The 22026-nt window shown below is 35.3% G+C and overlaps 1 protein-coding gene across 1 annotated transcript in view; it reads right to left on the bottom strand.

Annotated features, from left to right (window-relative positions):
- The window catches only part of CPS1 (carbamoyl-phosphate synthase 1), a 126524-nt gene that overhangs the window by 54005 nt on the left and 50493 nt on the right, over positions 1 to 22026 (bottom strand). The window contains exons 14-21 of the mRNA XM_057745630.1: positions 21649 to 21838; positions 20455 to 20612; positions 18823 to 18951; positions 15927 to 16071; positions 14126 to 14336; positions 12564 to 12762; positions 10372 to 10548; positions 6979 to 7097 (exon numbers count right to left, since the gene is read on the bottom strand). Coding sequence (XP_057601613.1) covers positions 6979 to 7097; positions 10372 to 10548; positions 12564 to 12762; positions 14126 to 14336; positions 15927 to 16071; positions 18823 to 18951; positions 20455 to 20612; positions 21649 to 21838 — 1328 coding nt within the window. The remainder of the gene's footprint in view (positions 1 to 6978; positions 7098 to 10371; positions 10549 to 12563; positions 12763 to 14125; positions 14337 to 15926; positions 16072 to 18822; positions 18952 to 20454; positions 20613 to 21648; positions 21839 to 22026) is intronic.

Genomic DNA, 22026 nt, shown 5'->3' on the forward strand with positions numbered 1-22026 from the left:
TAAAAATTAGAACATGTGATTATATGTTATATATAGTGAAATGTATGTGTTTCTTCTAAATTGTTTCTATATTTAATACACTTTAAGGATAATTGTTTATTGTTAATTTTTTCTACCAGAAAGTATAACTTATCATTAGAAAGTAAAGTACTGACCCTTCTCTATCTTATGTCTGTTTTGTTTTGTTTTTTATTTTTTATTGGAGTATAGTTGCTTACAATGAGCTTCTGCTGTACAGCACAGTGAATCAGTTATATGTATCATATATCCACCCCTTTTTAGATTTCCTTTCCATTCACGTCACCACGGATCATTGAGTAGTGTTCCCTGTGCTAAACAATACGTTCTCATTAGTTATCTGTTTTATATATAGTAGTTATGCCTAAGTTTTAACAACTTTTAGATGCCACTTTTCCCTCAAAAATTCAATCAAATACAAGTACAAAATGCTCTTATTGGGTTTTGCCATGCCTCATGAGCAACTTAAATAAAAAGTCAATAGAAACTAACATGTGTAGGAGAGGACATTCAAAGGGAGTGTTCTAGCTAAGGTGACACCTGCATTATTACATCTGCCAGAAGTTTGTGGCTGCAGGGTAATGGCCAACTTTACTGAGCTCAATTTAGCACTTGAATGCCCAAGTGGAACTCACCAGGCTTGCCCTAGATTGTTTTCCTAAGCTATAGGCACACCTATGACTTTTCAGCTCTCACCAATGAATGTAGTTTATCACAATCAACATAGTGATGTTCAGAGGAAAATTAGGCCCTTCAAAAAGTGCACTTTCCTATTTTTTACTCCGTTGATTGTAGCAATAAGTTCCAGCGAAGGGGGGAGAGAATATTAATATTATCAGAATTAAAATAGTTTAAAAAACTAACATATGAGCCTATAGAATAGTGGACAAAAGCAATTTCTGAATAATTTTCACATTAGTCCATAGTAAATTAAGTTTATGTTAACAATTAATAGAGAAATAAATCCAAATCTCAGCCTCATATATGGTATAAACTGTATCACAATGGTCATACCCCCTACTTTTGAACACCTAAATGGATGAAAACAGAGTCCTTTTAAATAGTCAAGCACTATGTTGCTAACATAAATAGCAGCATTGTGGAAAAAAAAAAAAAAACAGAGAGCAAAATGAACCATACTGGGAAAATTGCCCAAATTGAATGAAATGCAAAAGAACAAGCAGTCATCATAAACGGCGGAAACTTTCCCTTTGGTGATTTAACATGGTACAGCACAAGCGTGGCTGGCTGCCTTCTTTAAGCTAATAACTGAAAGAAGGATTCAAAACTTAATTCAACTTAGTTTTAGCCAGTAAAAGAGCAAAATTATGCAACTTAAGCAGGTATGATAAAATTCTTGAGCTAGACATGTCAGTCAGAAATAGCAAATCAACCTAAAAATTAAAATAAGGAAATAAAAAAATTAAAAAGAGTTACAGGCAGAATATAGGCAGATGCTCAAAGCTGGTAATTAGCACATTCACATGTTTTTCTTGCCTGTTCAGGTTGCATTTTGTTTGTTTGTTTGTTTTAAGTATCATGACTGTCTTTCAAACTAAAATTGTTAATTCAACTTGATATTATAAATAAAAAGGTTTGGGGTGTAGTGTCTTGAAATAGTTCTTGCTCACAAAGAAGCTTTACTACAGTTGACTTCTTACTTATAGTGAAAGGGCTTCAACTGTGATATTTTTGTTTCTGTGCTTATCTATTAATTATTAATATTGCTGAAACCTTTATCAAATGTGCTAGTTCTATGAGGATGAGATTATCGTCTCTTTATTAAATACTGTCACTATACTGGAAGTGTCTACTACATGGAGTCTGATTTCCTCCAGATGTTATATAATTCATCTTTCTACCTTTCCACATCCTTAAACATGTGTGTATGTGTATGGGTGTGTGTATATATATACACACACATATATAGCATAAGGGTTAAATATCAAACATCCTAGGCTCTGGAGTCCTGCTCAGGTTTGATCTTAACTGTGTCATTTATTAACATGTAATATCAAGGAAGTTGCTAAATACCTCAGAGCCTCAGTTTACTATCTATAAAACTGGGATAATTACTGACTTTCTTAGGTTATGGCAAGCATTAAATGAAACTGATAATAGAACAGTGCCTGACATGTAGTAAATAAATTTGGTGATTATTATCTTACACTTGGAAGGTGTTTGACTGAATCAGAATTCAAGTTTCTGTATTAACAGATAGAGTTCTAAATCCATTCTTTTGTTACTTCAGAGAATCAGCTATATCAAGAGAATTTAGTTGATAAAGACATTTGACATATTTATCTGTTTGACTTATAGTACCTGCACTTCTGTCCTCCAATCCACTTTTATTTGCATGACTAAAATTGAATCTGTCTACATACTAATGGAGAAAAGGATTATAGGTGGGACTTTTGTAATCTTTAATAGATCAAAATAAACACATTTTTCTTCTAGTGAAAATGCTATATGGGAGGAGCATTATGTGTGAAAGAGTCAGTGTTGGTAAGATGAGTGAGTATGGGGAGAATAGATATACTAAAGCCTGGATAGCGTGGTAGTGAAGGCCAATGAAGAGAGCTTTTGCAAGTGCTTCAGTTACACTGAAAATTCTGACAGGCTCAATTTTTCTTAAACTTGCAAAGTGATCTGTAATGTGAAGTTGATAGATCAAACGTATGAATCCCAGTGCATATGCATAAGAGGCACTGGAATCCTCCATGACACAACTCACATCACATTGAGTAAAGAGAAACTTTTCAAAACCTAAAGAAATCCACTGTGAAATGTGTTATCACTCTAGGTCGATTCATGCCACTACACTAGATTATAAATTTGGGGAACTGCCTAGGACAGTCAACTTTCCTAGCATGCCCTTGGGTAGCAATAAACAATTTAAAAAGAGAAAGTCAGTGAACTGAAGTATAGAAGAGAACGGTTTTGCTGAAGCTGTCTGAATAATGATTAACACCTAAGTGGCAAGAATGGATATTGCCCAGAAAGTTTCCAGAGGCTTGCCATTGCTATGCTCGTGTACTGAAGACAGCAAACTGAGTACTGATGGCAGCAAGCACTCAGAGCTGGGATGATGATGGATACTGAGGTAATTATTCTAACACCCGTCTAACTTGGCCAATCACCTTGGAGAAGGCTGAGATTTCATACTTCATCTTCAACATGATACGTGTTGATCTCCACCCTTCTAGGAAGTAAGAAAACTCTAATTTCTACTTTCTCATAGACATGTAAAACTCATCAGTTATTTCTATAATGCTAACCTTGTTACAATCATTGTTTTGTTTTCTCTACTCCATTCTGTGGACATTCACATATATATCTAATACTTGGGTATATTTCATTTGGGAGTCAAATTCTGGACTTCATTTCAGGTGACTATATGTATATACAAGTAACAGACTGCCATCAAACTAAGTGCTATTATCATTTTCTGCTAGTGAATGTGTTTATTGCATTTTAGAAGAATTTTAGCATGATTAACAACTGTAAAGTGGGAATATTTGTTCATTAGTATAATGGAGTGCTATTGATCTTTTGATAAGAATAGCATTTGTATCACTAGCTATCATTGTTTCTTACTAAAAAAAAAAGTCTGGTATTAAAATAATTGACAATGCATCACAAAGAAAATTAACAAATGATACATTGCAAGGGCTTCGCTAGTGGCACAGTGGTTAAGAATCCGCTTGCCAATGCAGGGGACCTGGGTTCAAGCCCTGGTCTGGGAAGATCCCACGTGACTTGGAGCAACCAAACCCATGTGCCACAACTACTGAGCCTGCACTCTAGAGCCCGTGAACCACAACTACTGGGCCCATGTGCCACAACTACTGAAGCTGTGTGCCTAGAGACCATGCTTTGCAACAAGAGAGGCCACTGCAATGAGAAGCCTGCATATCGCAACTAGAGAAAGCGTGCGTGCAGCAACAAAGACCCAATGCAGCCAATAAAATAAATTAAATAAATAAATTTTTAAAAGGGAAATGATACATTGCAAAACATATATGCAAATGCAAATCATGACTCTGAAAATGAGTCTTAAAATGCATATATCTAAAATCACAAAATACTATTCAGTATAACAAGTAGCATTTTCATTTTCAGGGGAATAAGGGAAAACTTTCCTGGGCACTCATCACACACCAGGGGTCCTTTGCATTTGTATCATTTAAGCTCCACAACAAAACTATAAAGGAGACATTAGCAGGAAGAATGTGAGTTTGGAGACGTGAGGGAGGTGACATGGCCATGATTCCACTTGGGTAAGACTGTGCACCCAGCCATCTGACTGTCTCCACAGCCTGTGCTCCTTCTAATGTACAAGGAAGGAACCAGGTGAAACTTAACCAATGTCTAGCATTCTACACTTTTTCCTCTCTTTAAGTTTCTCCTTTTCTCCTAATTAAGATCCCCATTGCCTATTTTCCCAGGGACTTATAACAAAATCGCAGAGGGACCTGGGCACTTTGGTACCAGGGATATAAGTTCAAGCAAGAGAATTTGGGGATTGGCCCAAATCACACCAAATAAATAGCTACTTCTTGGGCCTACATCTAAAGTCAGCCTTTCCAACATGGGAGCAGGCCAGATTTTGAAACAAAGTGAACTACAGATAAAAAAGAACCAGCTGACCTTAACCTTTCTCCAAACTGACAATACATAACTCAGCCATGTAATGCCAACTTTTATTAGAGAGTTACTACTGTTTGAGCAGTAGCTGCCTTGATGACTAAAAGGCTGAAAAAAGGCAGAAGGTGTCATAATCCAGGCTAATCATGAAGATTATCAAAACAGAACAAAAAATGCAAGTCCTATACTCACCCTCCATCAGCTACAATATTCTTTCAACTTCAGATCCCAGTGTGCTATGGAATGATTGAGACAGGTAGCTTCAGTGGCTATCTATTCTTATTTTATTTATCCAACACCTCTAAATAACAAGTATTATTGAATTGCTATGTGTGCATCTAAGATACTCAAAAAAAAATGGATTAAACAGTAAAGTGTCTATCAGATAATAAGTTCAGGGTTTAGGTTTACTAACACCATGGATCTTCTGTTGAGGTCTTGAAACAAGGATAATTGTAAGTACTACGTTTTAGAATCTTTTAAATTGTTTCGTACAGAAAATTTTACTAAATTATTGTTTTATTAAATTTTTTAAATTATTGTTTTGTATAAAAAAATTTATTGTAGATCATTATGAACAATAGGAAATCTCTATTTACAATCATGCCGGAAAATGGAGACTTTATTTTAAAATGTCAAATTAACAGCAAAAAAATGCAACAGAATGTTGAATTCAGAACTGTGTTGTAAGTGATCTACAACAGTGAGTAGTTCTAATAATCCTCCAGGCAGCTTTTTCACTATCAATATACGCTTATTTCTGCTTAGTTAGAATTTCAACCTGCCTTCTGGCTGTAACAAAAGCTATTCAATTAAAACACTGAATTTGTCCAAAAGTCAGAATGTATATCAAGTGGAAATTTAAATCACAATAACATCTGCTGTTTTTCACCTCAGGTCTCTTGCACTGCTACAACTGGCATACTGTAAGTTTCTAGCACCCTCATGTGGTTTAACTGGAGTGGTTTCATAGGCATTTGAAATCAGTTGTCTGAAACTGAAAACAGTGGAAGAGACTATAATTCAACATGGAAGTTCTGCTTTGGCATCATAAACCAAGAAAGGAAACCTCAAGTCAGCGAAATTCTAGGATGAGTGTATAGGCTCAATTCTTAACTTCTATCTTTCGTTTTATATGATCACTACAAGCAACTGGAGCTAGTTTCATTCTTGCCAGATTGGAGTTCCCCATTTTCAAAACCAAGTATTCGTTGTGGGTAATTGTTGAATAGATGAAAAAGAACCTCCTTTTGCTCAAAAAGAAAAGCAAGTGTTTTTATTGCCCAGTTTGTATACATTTTGATTAGGTAAACCCAGTAACTCAATTATATGTTGCAGTTTCTAAATAGTCGAGAAATCCAGGCTTTGAGAGCTTCCACTGTCTTCAACAACATTTTAAGCAATTAATTTATCTACATTTGCTAAAATCATTTGAGAATAATTTCTGCAAACAAAATTTTTCTCTCTCTAGACATATGCCCAGGCTTGTAGGTGAGACTTCTTTCCAATAGTAGTGTATTTCAAAGCCCTCTTAAAGGGGAGAAGCTAAAGAGAACTGCACTTTCTTAAATTGGTAACACATGCTCTTGTTTATCAGAGATCCAAGTTTAAAACCTATCTGTGACTTCATATGCTTGAGCTGTCTCAACAATCTTCTCAGGAAATAGAAAAAAGTAGATTTTAAAGTACTGACATTATCAGAATATTCTGAACATGGAATAAAATTTTTTAAATAATTGGCCATGAAGGAGATAAAAATGCAAATTAGTGAGAGGTAAAGAGTCTATTAACAAAAATTTGAATGTAGCTTATTTGTATGCTGAACTGGATGTCCCAACGTTAAAAATATCAGTAGAACGCAAGAGGAATACGTTTGCTCATTGACACATAGCAATGTGTAGGTTGATATTAAAAGAGAAAAACAGACTTCAGAACTTGGAAAATGTTTAGAAAAGAGAAAGAGTATTCATTTTATGATTGATTAATAAAATTTAAATCTAGGTAAGAGTTGGTAATTAAATAGCACACAAATTCATAAATGTACACCAATTTTAGTAAATTCAAAAGACCTAATATAAACATCACTATGTTTCATGTCAAAAGTAGGGATACAAGATAATTAAAATTATTAATAGATGCCTTTCAAAAGGAAAACATCTAAAAACTGCCATTTCTTCTGGCTATGGCTATGTCTTTCCAACATTGGCACAATTTACTTCATTAAAGCAGAATTTTGGCCAAATGTGTTAGGGTAAGAGGAAGACAAAATTGTGCAGAAGATACCTGGAGTGAATCAGAGCACTAGGGCCTTACCTGTTGAGCCCTTTTAGTGTCTTTTCCATGTTTAAAATGTCACGCATCTTATACAAAAACCACTTGTCAATGGATGTGAGGTTCATAATCTCATCAAGGGACACGCTGTCTTCCAAGGCCTGCCAAAAGGAGAAGAGATGCTTTCTTTGGCAAACATCTTATAAATGTCTTATCTGGTTGAAAACATAGCAGCAATTCCTCTCCATGTTACTCAGAGAGCCTCAGGCTATAGACTGAGAATGAAACTGATATCATATCATTGACGTTCCTCCCAATAAACCTACTGATACTGCCAACTATATCCACAAATGTCATGCACAGGCGGTCCCCTGAATTAATCAGGGTGGTGTGTGCTCAGAAAAACCCCCCTAACAGGCTCTGCTTTCCTGCTTTTTCTATGACTGTGTTACCAATTATATTCTAAATCTGGTACATCTCTTTGGCATTAAATAGAATCTCTTGAAACAACAGTTATGCCAAATTGGTAAGAAAATGTAGAATCAATACAATGATCATTGAACTTGTATTCTGAATAACTACCCTGTAGCATATTTAGCATATTTCTGTCACTTCATTCCATATTCACACAAACCAGTCATTCTTGGTGTTATTCTCTCAAATACTTTCTTGCAGAAGACTTCAAACAAAAAATTATTTTGAATCAGTTACTATGACTTTTGTGCTAAGTCAGGCATTTTACAAAATCCTAATATATTCCAAAACAATGTAGTAATAAGTTCTGTTCTGATAGGCAGCTCAGCTTTTTCCTCAAGCTTACTTTAGCAATTTCTCAAAAGTAAAATTACAACTATGGGTCATTAAAGCTGAGTACAAAAGGTAGCTGAGAGAAGAAATAAACTCTCAAAACCAAAACCTTCACATTCAAAAGATGCCTACTCTTATTCTTTACTAGGTTTAGATACATATTTATACTCAATGAAAAATGATAATCAAATAATATTTAAAAACTACATATTTTAAAATGGTACACTATATTTTAAAATCCCATTAAGAAATATATGTAACTAAGAACTGCTGTTATATTTCAACCCAGGAAGCTTAATTTTCTTAAAACTTTCACTTATTTCTGGTATCAGAGAAAACCACGATTACGCATGTTGAGAGACAACCTAGCTCATAATTCTGCTGACTAGAGTAAGATGACATCTAATGTGAATACTCAGACATATTTGTTTCATAAGTCTATTTATGTTTCTTTTGTTTAATTCTCTCTGTGACTATAGACAGGTTCCTAAGGACTGAATATTCTGCCTTGTTTGCCAAGTGATTAAAGGAACAATTAGCTGTTTGGCCATCAACACTCTGAGGGGGATAGAAACTTAAGGCAGTGACACCTTTGACAGACCAAACGATGTTTTCACAAAATCGCACACAGTAATTATCCTGCGATTGATGGAGGACCTAGAACCTGTAGTCATTTGACTGTGTGGAAGGACAACTAGAATCACATCCACAGTTTTGAACAAGAAAGCAAGATTCTGCCAGTCTTGCAAGCGTTGCAGCTTTGCCATGTCACACAGCTGTAATGAAGTTCATAATGACCCCAAACAAGTTTGAGGTTACTCTAATGTTCCCCAAATCAAAAGAGGTGATGATCCAGTCATCTTGAAATAAGACTGCTGCAAAAATCAGACCTCAGAGCAAGTTGCCCTTTCTAAGAATCATGAAAGCGAGAGAAGATTTACTCACTCCCTTCATTCTTTTTCCCCTTCAGCCCTGCACACTCCTTACACTCTTTGTCAAAATCATCAAGTTCCTGGTTGCTGTGGAAATGAACAGTAATGATGACCTCTAACAAACAGAAATCAGTTCCTTCTCCTAGCATGCTGGCAGGCAATAATTTATAGCTCAGACCCTGTACTTCTTGCTCGTACTCCGCAAGAATCTCCACGCATTTTCCCTGAATTCTCATCCTTTATAAGTCTGTTAGAAAAGAATGAGAGATAGGCTTGAGTTTTACAGCCTCACTGGGAACTTGGAAATACTTCCCTTTTTCATCCACCTCAAAATGGCAGAAGGATGATTACTAGACTCAAGAGAAAAATCTATTTAACTGCACTTTGTCTGGAAAAAAAAATTATATGTATACATACATACACACACATGAACATATACACGCACATGTGAATGCAGCAGATTTAAAGAGAAGACTGAAATAGGAACAATAAAGACAGTGAAGTGGCTTTCTAGAATGACCTCTCATTACTAATATCACTCCCACCATTGTGGAAAAATGTTAATTCTCTATCACCTTGAAACTCAACATGAGAAATGTCTATCAAAAAATACTAGTATCTCTCAGACTACTTCAGAATTTCAATGGAAATGAAATAGGCTGCATTTAGAAACCATAAAGGTGAGGAGAATATACATTAAATGTAATGAAGGAAACTTTCCCTCCCCTCCTTCTATACATGAGCATAAAAGTTGCAGAGTTCAAAATCACTAACAGCATTTTTTTGTTGCTACAAAGACAAGTTACAAAGACAGATTCCCCTTTTAAAGACAAAATTTACATTTTCATCAACTCATTCCATATGTATGTACACACACATAAACTGGTCAGCGGGGCTTTGTAGCTCCAGTGTGGTTTGATACTGTTGGAGGATTAATACCTAAGCTTCCTTAAATGTCAAAAAGCAATTCAGGGATTTCTGACCAGACAAATCCCAGCTGCCCAAATTACCTTTTATAAAATCAGATGAACTGAAATTTCAAAACTCTAAGCATAGTAAACATGAAAGGAGATTAACATGGCATTTAATTTGCATTAAAGGGAACTAGTTAGTGGAAGTGAGAAACATGTGGCTTTTTTGTTCTATAAGTAAGACCAATGAAATAATTACATGGAAAACCCTATTATCATGGATGTTCTTAGAATTTATTGTTTAAACACAGAAGAAGAACCAAATAAATAAAGATTATTCTAGAGTCTCAGGTAGAACATACTAAGTGATACCATTTTATGCATCTTCCTGTCTAAAATACAATTTTACACATTTTCAATGAGCAAGTAATGAGAGTGATGGGAAATCATAAGTCAATATTATCAAATATTTAAGAGGATTGATAATATATGTACTAAAAGGGAAGAACATTTTATCTATGTGATCATTCTTTAAAACTGCAATGTTCCTCTTAAGTCTAGGCTTAAAGTGAAATAAAAAAGGGTAATTTTTCATTAATTATAGAATAATCTGATGAAGTCCACAGAAATAAATCTCCAGTTTAATACTATTAAAGAGAATTAAAATTTTTCCCAAAATCCCTGAATTCAAGGCCACTTTGTGATTCAGTTTTACATTAAAGTCCAGGCTGACTATATTCTGAAAAAAAAAAATCGGTAGCTCTGGGCCCGTTGTCACATATTACCTTGGCAATGGCATAGATGCGGGTGCTGGATGGATCAGCCAGCTCTTTTCCGAGATCAATGTTGGACGGCCACTCTTTGTTCATTGGGAGACGGGAAGTGAAACCATCTATAGACGGGTGGCACATCCGTAAAGCCTTCTGGAAACTCTCCTCAAAGGTGCGACCAATAGCCATGACCTATAACACAGGTTTAAGACTCATATTTTAAAAATGAGTTTGACTATTTTTAATATGTAACGGAGCTAGAAATTGAATAGTTTTCAGAAAAGACTTAGGAACAAGACATATATCAGAAGAATGCTACTCAAATTTAAGTTATTTTTCTTCCTCGCCTTTTTACCATGGTTTTGATGCAATGACTCTTTAACATCCTTAGGTCACTCTTTTACCACTGATGAGGAAATCACCTGTATTTGCTCTGGACCATAGCATTAAAAGACTCTGTGGCCAGAGCACATAGACCCTTCCTTAATAAGATCTTGCTTTCGTGCAGATGTCCTTTAGAATAAAAAAAGCAAATGAAGAGAAGCCAGACGTATATTAACACAAAAACAAAACTATTTCTAAATGGGTATCAGTCAGTATCCAAGACAGGTTGGCTTTCTTTATAGCTAAGCATTAATATTAATAGAACCTTGAGAATCATAACAAATACTGACAGATTCAGATTTTGAATATCGGTGAAGACTAAATTCCCCATGACAAATTCAACATGTCTTCACACAGTCTTTGCAGCTGATTGTACACTAATCAATTAGGAAAACCATGTGGTGATTTAGTTTGGACAAGTTACAAGTAAGACTTAAACTTAAATTAACCTTGAAGCCTACCCAGTTATTTTCAGTGAATAAACACTGTATTTGATTCTTTCCATGGAATAATAGATTGCTATGCATTTTTGGTCTACAATTTAAAATAATAACAGTCATAACTCTGCCTTCAGTAAACTTCTGTGATGCCTCAAATAGACCTGAATTCCCATTAATGTCAGTTTAGTAAATCTTCATGTCAATTGCATGACATGCTACATACTCAAAGATCACTAAAGCCAAACAGATACCTTTTCACACTGCTCCAAATTTAATTAGAAATAAAGGAAGAGTCTCAAGAGCATGGATAAACAAAATGTTAGTCCAATTCAGGTATGCAATTTGTGAGGAACAGTGGTATTCGAAGAGTTAGACAATATATTCATAGATTTGCTAGCCTAAGCATAGGAGAGGGTACCAGATATAAGATATTCTATGGCACTATCAAATTAAGAAAATATTTTTGGAATATTTAATAAAATTTTTAAGTATCACATGTTTAAAAGTTGGCCCTAAAGTAACTAGTTCTGTAAGTAACTCACCATGAATTTTTATTATTTTTAAGTACGCTGTACATAATAGTATATGGAATACATTCAATAGAAGAGAAGTAAACAATAAAGGAATACATAACTGTGCTCAAAATTTATGCTTTTTAATACTTTATATTATTAAGATTCATATTCATTAAGTGAAGATTTCACCATTTTTCAGTGAAATAATTATTGTGGCTTTCCGTGACACTGTTCTACTACATTCTCATAGCACCTGCACATAAACGCTGTACTCTAACTTCTACCATACTTTAATTCATGTTATTCTTAGTTCTGTTAATATATTCTGAACTTACCAGCTGGAAATACTGTGTCACAATTATCTATATCTTATTCACTGTTTTTATCATTCCAGTGTTTTACCCATAGTAAGAAAGCAGGAAATGTTTACTAACTTGAGTTGAACTAAATGTAAAGTATTAAACATTCACTGAAAACAAAAATCTTTCAGATAAAAAACTCTAAGTGAACATCTTACAAAATTCTCTCATATTCCTTGGCCTACAAATTTGACCATGAACATTGTGAAAGGGGAATCTTTCCATGAAATGTAAACTAAATAACAGTTGTTTATTTGGTGAAAACACCACCAACAAAACTTTTCCTGGCATTTGAGTTATAATTCTATTGTGCACCTTGAAACATGATAGAAAAATTAAGATTTAAAACAGCTATGCCTTATGTTGAAACACTAGGGAAGAAATGAAATTCCTATATATCCTCCAATCAATAACCCAGTATCCGAGGAAAAGAAGACTTTCGATGACATTAATGTTTGACAAAATAACTGAGAACAAGAATGCAATAGAGGAATTAACCAAGGACTCACCTCTCCTACACTTTTCATAGAGCTACCAATTCGGCTAGAAGTTCCATGAAAACGATCAAGATCCCAGCGAGGAATCTTAGTAACCATGTAATCCAGGCTAGGTTCAAAGCAGGCTGATGTCTTCCCCGATACAACGTTCTGGATTTCTGGAAGTGGAATTCCTAGGGCAATCTTTGCAGCAATGAATGCCAATGGGTAGCTATAAAGGAGGAGACATTTTTTTTCTTTCAGCAATAAGTCTTAAAAACAGCTCAAAATATATATTTGTTTTTATTGAAAACCAATCTTCAAATTCTGGTATTATTTCACATCAGGGTATAAAACACACCTGATTCTCGGTTCTGTATGAAAATTTAATAGCCCCTTATAAAATAAAGTGAGTCATGATAAAGTACAGAGGCAGGAATCTCGAAAGAGTCTGCTCTCTATGCCTGACATGCAGTTCTACAACTCCCAACCTTCACCTCTTCAATCCAAAATCAATAGCTTCCTTGATAAATAAAGTACTCACTTGTGTATAACCTCCACTATGATAGGAATCTGCAAAATATTCTTTTATAAAAATATATACATGTCTGCACCTAGGAAGACGGTGGAGTTAGCTGGTACTATGGGGTAGGTAATGGTCATAAAATGCAGTCCTTGCAAGTTTGGGTCCTCTCCAAATTATCTTTGAACTCTGGGCTCCTTACACAACTAACATTCTGAAAATTTGACTATACTCTTCTGCAATGTCAGTTTGGATAATTGTATTTGAAAAATTAATTCATAGAACTATAGAATTACATGAGTCCTTTAGTACAACTTCCCCATCTAATAGGAAAAGAACCCGACAGAGACAATAGTCATTTATCCAAAGTCCCTCAGTTAACGGAAGAACCAGAAGAACTCAGGTCTCCTGACTCTTGTTTAAGTCAACACTCTTTCCACACTCCATGCAGCACTGTGTAGCTACATAAAAATATCTTTAGAGGTAAATATTTTTTCATTTTAATGCCATGTAATTTAAATGCCAGATGTAAAATATATTAATAGAAACAAAAGATATTAATTTCCTCCCAGTTATGCTTGCTAGCAATTAAATAGATACAAATTTATTTATTTAGTTGCAAGATTTACCTATAGAAAAACCCTACATTGTTTGGTCTTGTGAAGTTTTGCTAAAATAAAATAATGTGTATTGCATGATTGAGTCTAGTGAACTGTATTATTTGTTCAACATTTGCTATACACCTGAAAAAGCCAGAAGAGGACTAAAATTAAGGATTAATTTGCACTTTTTAACAACATCTGCAAAGTGCAATTAAGAAACAGATTTTTCGCAGCCTGCTTTGACCACCCAGATTTTGATTAGTTTATGATTAGCCAGCAAACAAAGCCAGCTAGCAATACCATTTGCCTCAATCTGGCAGCAAGCTCATTAATAACCATGTCCATAGGACATGACTGGGAGCCAGCGTACAAAAATGGGGCCTATAGTTTGCAAATGCAGCACAGTCTTCCTCTAACCGCCAATTTTCCAGTTCAATCTGCAAACCCACGGTCAATTGTTCTGGTCTTACCCAGTAGCTTTTGAGGCCAGGGCAGAGCTTCGGGACAGTCTGGCATTCACTTCAATGATGCAGTATTCCATTGAGGTAGGATGAAGGGCAAATTGAATGTTGCATTCACCCACAATGCCCAAGTGGCGAACGACATTGATTGAAACACGTCTCAACATCTGAAACTCCGCATTGGAGAGCGTCTGGGCAGGGGCCACAACAACTGAATCACCTGTACATCCAAGCAACACTTGTTATTTGGTAGCATATCTAAATAACCAACTTCAGTGACTTAACAATCTATTTGCATGACAGAAGACACAGAATAGGCTAAGGGTTTGCTGGGAAAAGAATTATCTTAAGGAAATACATACAAGGCACTTTCTCTCTGATCGTTTAGCCTGTATTACACTGACATATTTACAGAAGTCACTCTAAGCTTTCCCAAGCTCATCTAGCTATCAAGGCTTAGTCATCTACTTACTAGATTGACATTAGCTTCTTCAATTTCCCTTCTCTGTATCATAAATTATCTCTCAAGTTCTTCCTTCATAAAATATCAGCTCCTCTTCACCCAGACTGTCTGATCCATCTATTTTCTATATCTCACCCCTTCCCGTTTTCTCACTTCTCTCCAATCATAGCCCCCTGTAACTTCAGTCTCTTACTCCTTAGTCACCATCCCTTCTGCCTACAAACAAGCTCAGATAGCAACAGGCTCAAGAAGCCCCTCTCTCAACTGCCAGATGGTTACAAGAACCATCTCTCTCATTTCTTACATGACTAGACCTCTTGAAAGTTTACCGGTTAAGCTTATCACTCATAGTCAGATAATTCCTTTCTATATGGCTCACATAACCAACTGTGCATTGAAACTGTCCTCTTGAATATCCAAAAGCAACATTAAATCCTCATTCTTAACCTTTCATAGCTCTTTTATAAAATATTTTCATGCATTGGCTTACTTGGTAACTGACACTCCCTTCTTTTTTCTGCAACACCAATCCTTCCTTTTTCTTCTGCCCTATAAATCTAAATGTTTCCCAGGGTTTGGTCTTTGACCCTATTTTCTTTCCTTCTACGCCTATGCCCTTCAATACTTAGTCTATGCTTCCAGCTTTCACTATTTCCTTTATATGAAGACTTCCAATGGTCTTGTATCAACTTCTTTATTTCTACCCTCTTCCTTGAATTCCAGCTCCACATTCTCAAATCTCTTCTTGAGATTTCCGCCCATCCTTAAAATTTAGCCTTTTTAAGTCCTGTCATCATCTTTGCCCTCTAGTCTAACTAGTTTCCCTTCCCGAGAAACCTATTTCTTTCACCTATTTCTACTTACACTATTTTCTCGTTCATTTGGTGACTAACACCCAGTCTGCTTTAGGCCTTCTTAACCTCATGCCTTACTTCTTCACACCAAGTCTTACAGATTTTACCTTCACTAGATTGCTTATATTTGACTCCTTCCTCAAATGAAATCAGGATAATAATACCTGCCCTACTTCAGAGGGTTTTTGTGAAGATCAAATTAAATATGAGAGTATTTTCCATATTGTAAAATACTATATATATGTAAAATTTTTATCACTAATGTGTATGCTAAGAATAGTAATGATAGGGAGGGTGGGAGGGAGGCTTCAGAGAGAGGGGATATGGGGATATATGTATACATATCGCTGATTCACTTTGGTGTACAACCGAAACTAACACGACATTGTAAGGAAATTATACTCCAAAAAAAATGTATAAAGAAAGACTGCTGTGAGCCACCAGGGATGGAAGCTGAAGGCATTACCATAATGCTCGAAGATTCCTTGCCTACCTGTATGAACGCCCATGGCATCAACATTTTCCATGCTACAGACAGTGACGCAATTGTCATCAGCATCTCGGACCACTTCATACTCTATTTCTTTCCAACCTGTCACTGACCTCTCCACCAGAATCTGATTGGTCATAGCAAAGGCCTGGAAATTGGTAACAAAAGATATCAAAGAGTAAGGAAAGGCACTAGCTTTAACATGGATATTTGGCAAAGTGCCCGGCCTAAATCCTGGTCTGCACTGAAGTCTCAAGCCTAGTCTTCATCCTCCTCTATGCTCCAGAAGGCACAATGTGTCAGAAAATCAGTGAGGTACTAGGAATAGCATCCTGCAGTGAATATGCTTGATTTATATTATTGAGGCTTGCCATTCAAAGTGCTGATATGACACTAAATCAAACTAATTTAGGAAAAAGAGAAAATAATTGAGCAATCAGGCAAAGGGAAATGAAATTATTTCAGCAGCTAGGCTTCTGTGAAACCAGAAAATGTGATAAGTGCAAATAAATATGGAAAAATAAGTCTAAAGACTCTGTCTTTCTCTAAAATAGCTGAGGGTGCTTTGTAAAGAACATGCACAATAAAAGTCAGTTGATGTTGATGAGGAGAAGAAAGGAGATGATGATGGTTGTAAACAGTTAGCCAAGATGGCATATGAAACTTGGGAATTAGAAGAATCATATGCAACTATTATTATGAGTAATCACTGCCTAAGTGCTTAAATACTGAGTCATATATCATGCATGCCTGATTAAACAGATATGAATCTGTATAATTATCATTCCTTATTTATTCTGTACCCACTGGTGGGTAGAATGCTGAACCCAAAATCTGAAAGAGGCGGTCTCTGACCTTCGGACACTTAGTGGCTGATAATCCAAGACAGAAATGTCCCTTTGTCTCATAATAGATTTGATTTGCGATGGCAATGAAAGTAAGAGAAAGCAACTGGGGAAAGCAGTTTGAATTTTTTCAAATTATTAGCAGGCAGTATAATGAAATAATAACTCAATGTAAGTTATTCCGTGATGTGTCTCAACACTATTTTTTTAACCTCAGCCAATACTACAGTCTCTAGTATGTGCACTTGAAAATGTAACACATTTGTCCCCACAGCTACCCCTGATGGGGTTTTCAAAGTGGTTAGAAAACTCTGTAGCCAGTGCGAACAATTTAATAATGATTAATTTATCATTAGAATTGCCTGCTAATAGAAGAAATCTGGGGGACAAAAGAGGTGAATCTGGGGAAGCCTTTTGCATTCTAATGGAACAGACTGGACACAAGGACAGTTAACATAATTTTCATCTGTTGCCTCAGCTTCCTTTTCTTTCAAGTCTCAGATTTTATACAAAGATTAATTTAGGGACCTAGATCAGGTTAATGCAGTTTCTAATGATGCTAAATATAATCCCAAGAGAGTAAGGGGTAGTTTAGAATATAACAATACAAGTCGTTACTCTCAAGGGAAAAGCTAGGTTTTCAACAAAGAAAACCATTCAATGGCCTATTAACTATTTTAGAGGAATACAAATAATTTTAAAATATTCCATTCCAAAGTTGTCTTCATTGTAAATATTTTTAGATGATTGAGTATTCAGGATTTTTTTATACTGTAAAAAATATATTTTTAATTGAGAATAAGTACACATTGTCACGACTGACAGTAACAATGAAATTGTTAATATTAAAAACATTAGAAACAACTAATATGCTAGAGGAGAAAAATGTATACCTCCATAAGCATGTCTTCTCTTTAAATACATGATTCAGAAGACCAGAATGGAAAAAAAGAAACCTTTATGTTAGATATGCTTCCCTTTTGGGGGGTTTGTCTTGGCAACTTTAGAAAAACTCAATTCAAGTTGTTGACATGTAAGTTTGTCATTATAGTTATTAAAATACATTTAATTTTATTTATCTATGCTCAAAATCTTACATCAACAATATAAGGACCTCATTTTGTTTCACTCCAAAAAGTAAGTAATGATAAAGATATAAACTCTGCTTGATGTTTACTCAGCACCCCCCAAAACAGCCATCACAATAATTCTGCCAGCTTCATGTCCCTAACTGCCACATGGAAAGTTACATGAGTCTCTTGGCCACATACACATTCATTCACTCAACAGGCACGTACTGAGCCCCAGTATTGCAAGGCACTGCTCTATTCTGTGGGAGCAGAGTGTGGGCAAAAGTCTCTGCTTTCATGGAATGTGATTTCTGTGTTAATCTCTAATTTATTTTTTGGAGCATATCTTAATTTTCTCAAGATTTTCCCTTTAATACTTAAGAAAAGAAGTATTCAGAAATATGTTAAAGTGATGTTGATAAAAAGTAAATTGTAAGCACTCAAATCTCACTTTTGCTTATATGTATCTGGCAGTTGGCAGAGAAATCACTCGCTCATGATATTAAGAGGTTTATATTGTATATATCTTAAATATCTGAATTTGAGGTAAAGCTAAAGTACTCAATGTGTTTTATTTCCCTTGCTGGATGCCATCCATGTCACATTGTTTCAAAAAAATAATGGCAAAATGGGACATTATGTTCTGTTGTTGTTTTTTCAAACCACTAAAATATATTTTAGCATGATAGGTGCTTTGGAGCAGATTTTGAAGCAGAGAGAGATGGAACTGGATTGATTTCATAGCAATGAAATCAATAGACAGTACAGTAAAGCTGGACTTTGTGTTAATGCTGTGTTCCAGTGTAAATAATTGCATTGTATTTCCCTTTCCAAAGTGTCATCTCTTGGACAACAATTAGAGATGTGACAGTGATTCATAAACAGAGAAAAGGTCATTTCCTATCTACACAACTTTCTCTAACTGAAAGGGAAGATTAGGGAGTTTTCTTGGTTGGTAAGAATTTGGTCTGAGAAAATACATACCTTTGTGCTGAGGTCCAGTAAGGTCTCCCTATTTGGACAGATGCCTGAGCCTAACCCGCCCAGGGCATAGGCAGAACGGATCATCACTGGGTAGCCAATGGTGTCTGCCGCCTTCAGTGCATCCTCAATCTGTCAACAAGAACGAGGACTCAAAGTTTTAAAAGCTGACCACACTAGCAGAAAAGACCAACCACGAGAGTCTGGCAAATCAGGTAAATCAGTTTATTTGGGGAAAATGACTATGGAAATGTTCTATTATTGCCTCATCTCCAACTGAAAAAAAAGTGTTAATTTACAAATTGTTAAACTTTAGGAATTTTTGATATACAGTGAAGACTCTTTTTTAACACCTTCAGGGTAAATTTTGTTTTATAATATAATAAATAAAACAACAGCCAGAGGTGAAATAATTGTCATTAATTTGAGAATGGGCGCCATCTTGAATTCTTAAATTCAATTTAAAAGTCTTCCTCTCTTAACGAAACAAGGTTTTCTACTACAGAATCTAACTTGATGTTACTGCAATAAGCCATTAGGAAAACTATATAGAAAGAGATTTTTCATTTTTCAAGTTCAGTCAGAGAATAGTCCCAGAAGCTTGGAATTTTTTTTTTTTTCTAAACTTACAGAATGCAACATATGGTGGCTATATTTTTCTGTCATGGAATATTATTACACTACCAATGGGAATGTAATTACACCTTTCCCATATGCCTGTTTTTCATCTTAGGGAAGCAAGGACATAATTAAATCTGGCAATGAAAGAATAAATGTATGGCAGGAGCCTTCCAAATATTCAGCAGAGCTATCCTGGGACTGTTTCTGACTGACAGCTTTGCAACATGCTAGGTACTTCATAGCATTCTTTTCTGAAAACACACAGAGCCCATTTTCAGTTGTCCCAGCAGGACTTGCCTTATCCCAGAGGACTTGCCTATTTCTACAGTGGGGACGTTGCTTCAGAAACTGCCTCCAGTACCCCCATTTCACTGACTGAAATCAGGAATAAAGTCAGGGACAAAAAGAGATGTACAGGAAGCTGACCTTTTCCTGGCACCTGGTAATAGCCTATCAATAGGCACAGGATATGATGGAAAATGATTAAGAGAAATGCAAAATGATCTGTCCTCTTTAAACATCTAAGCCACAGGTTTCTCAGTCATAAATATTACTGATTAGATCCAATGGCTTTTTTTCTAGATAATTTTATTGTAACATGTTTATTCCATTCTAACAAAAAAATTTTAATCCAATCATTTCCCATTTGTAGGACATCCACATTTAAAAAATGTGTGACTGATCCCAGGAAGAACGTAAAAATTACTTTGCATTGCAAGTTGATATGGTTCTTTGTTTTGATTCAGGAGATTTGATACTCAGGGCACTTCAACCATCGATAAACCACATCATCTTTGGGCTTATGCTTCCCTTTTCATAAAATAAAATATTAATACCTTTCCCTAATTTTTCAGCATTGAATGCCACAATTAATACACAGTGTCTTTGAAGTACTAACACATTTCAGGAAGAAAGTATATGCAAATATAATACTTTATCATTTTTAGGCAAATAATTTTCTCTACAACACAAGACACATAATGGCCCTGTTTCTCCAGAACAAAAATTTCTTACCGATTCAACTGCAAAGCTTGGAGCAATCTTTTCATTAATCTCATTTAGTTTGTCTGAGAACAGCTGTCTATCTTCTGTGGCCATAATGGATTCAACTGAGGTTCCCAGGACTTTCACGCCATATTCCTTGAGCACACCTCTCTTGAATAGTTCCACTCCTACAGAGAAACAAAATAAAATCAGTTTTTAAAAATCAAACTCTTATGTTTTCTATAACAGATATTTGAATGCAACTTTTTTTTTTTAATCTTTACTCCAAAAAGCCACCAGAATCCACAACTGAATTGCACTTAGGGTAAAAAGATTTTTGAAAGAAAAATTCTGAAGTCATTTTAGCAAAACATTTTGCTCGTGCTACTATTACGTATAATATCACCTTCTCCAAATGATTTTTATAATGAGAATAATAATAATTTTTATTATTTTTATTTTATTTTATTTATTATTATATTTATTTAGAATAATCATTTTTATTATTCTCATTAATAAAAATTATAGGACTACACTGAGCCTTAAGATTTTAGTATATTTCCTTCTAAGGAAGGTCTATTCCTATAATGAGTTTCTCTTATTTAAATAACTTTTAAATTTATCTGGGTTAAAAATTATCAAAATTGTTTATGTTCCCACTAACTTGTTGTCTAACTTTAACTGTTTTTTATAGCTGACATACAAATTACATCACCAACTTCTTACCTGAACTAGCCAATGAGATTCTCATTCATGATCTAGTTCTAAAGGTTTGAAACATTTTAAATGGGACAGAACACTGGACTCAGCAGATGTATGAAGGTACGGTTGAGAGACTGATCTATGTTATCATGAAAATATATGTGAAAGTCAAACGCTACAGGGTGACACATAAGAGCAAAGAGCACTTAATCAATGTTGAATTCTCATTTTTCATTCATAATAGTTCCCAGAGTTTCACTAATAACAGAGAAAAGCAGTATCCTGGGATGGAAGAAGGGGACTCAAAAAACCTACTCAGCCACCCAGGAGCATTAAAACAAAATGTTTCTCTTCGTCCCCCAGCTTCTGTGAAATAAACTGGTAATATCCATCATGTGACATTTTCAGGTGGCTCACACAGAGAAAAACTTTATGAACACACAGAGCACAATTGCTAAATAAATTCAAACAAAAAGTAAGTGCATGAACCAAAATTCTGCAATTAAACTTAAAAGAACTCACCACAATTCAGAGCTGTCTGGCCACCCATGCCTAGAATTAGCCCATCTGGCCGTTCAGCCTTGATCACCTCTGTGACAAACTGAGGGGTGATGGGGAGAAAGTAGACAGTATCTGCTTGCTTTAAGCCCACTTCATTGGTTTGCACTGATGCAATATTTGGGTTCATCAAGACAGTTTTGACATTTTCTTCCTGAAAGAAACAAAAGGATCTATAATCTTAATATATGGTCTAAAGAAAATAATAATATTCAAATGAAGGGTATTATCAGGTAACAAAACTTTTAGGTTATTCCGTGGGCTGTGAAGATCAGTAATGGGACCAGTATAAATGGAAGTTAAAGGATGACAAACATTTGATAAAAGGAAGGAATAAAACTG

This window comes from Hippopotamus amphibius, chromosome 8 (assembly GCF_030028045.1).
Source record: "Hippopotamus amphibius kiboko isolate mHipAmp2 chromosome 8, mHipAmp2.hap2, whole genome shotgun sequence".
Taxonomy (NCBI): Eukaryota; Metazoa; Chordata; class Mammalia; order Artiodactyla; family Hippopotamidae; genus Hippopotamus; species Hippopotamus amphibius.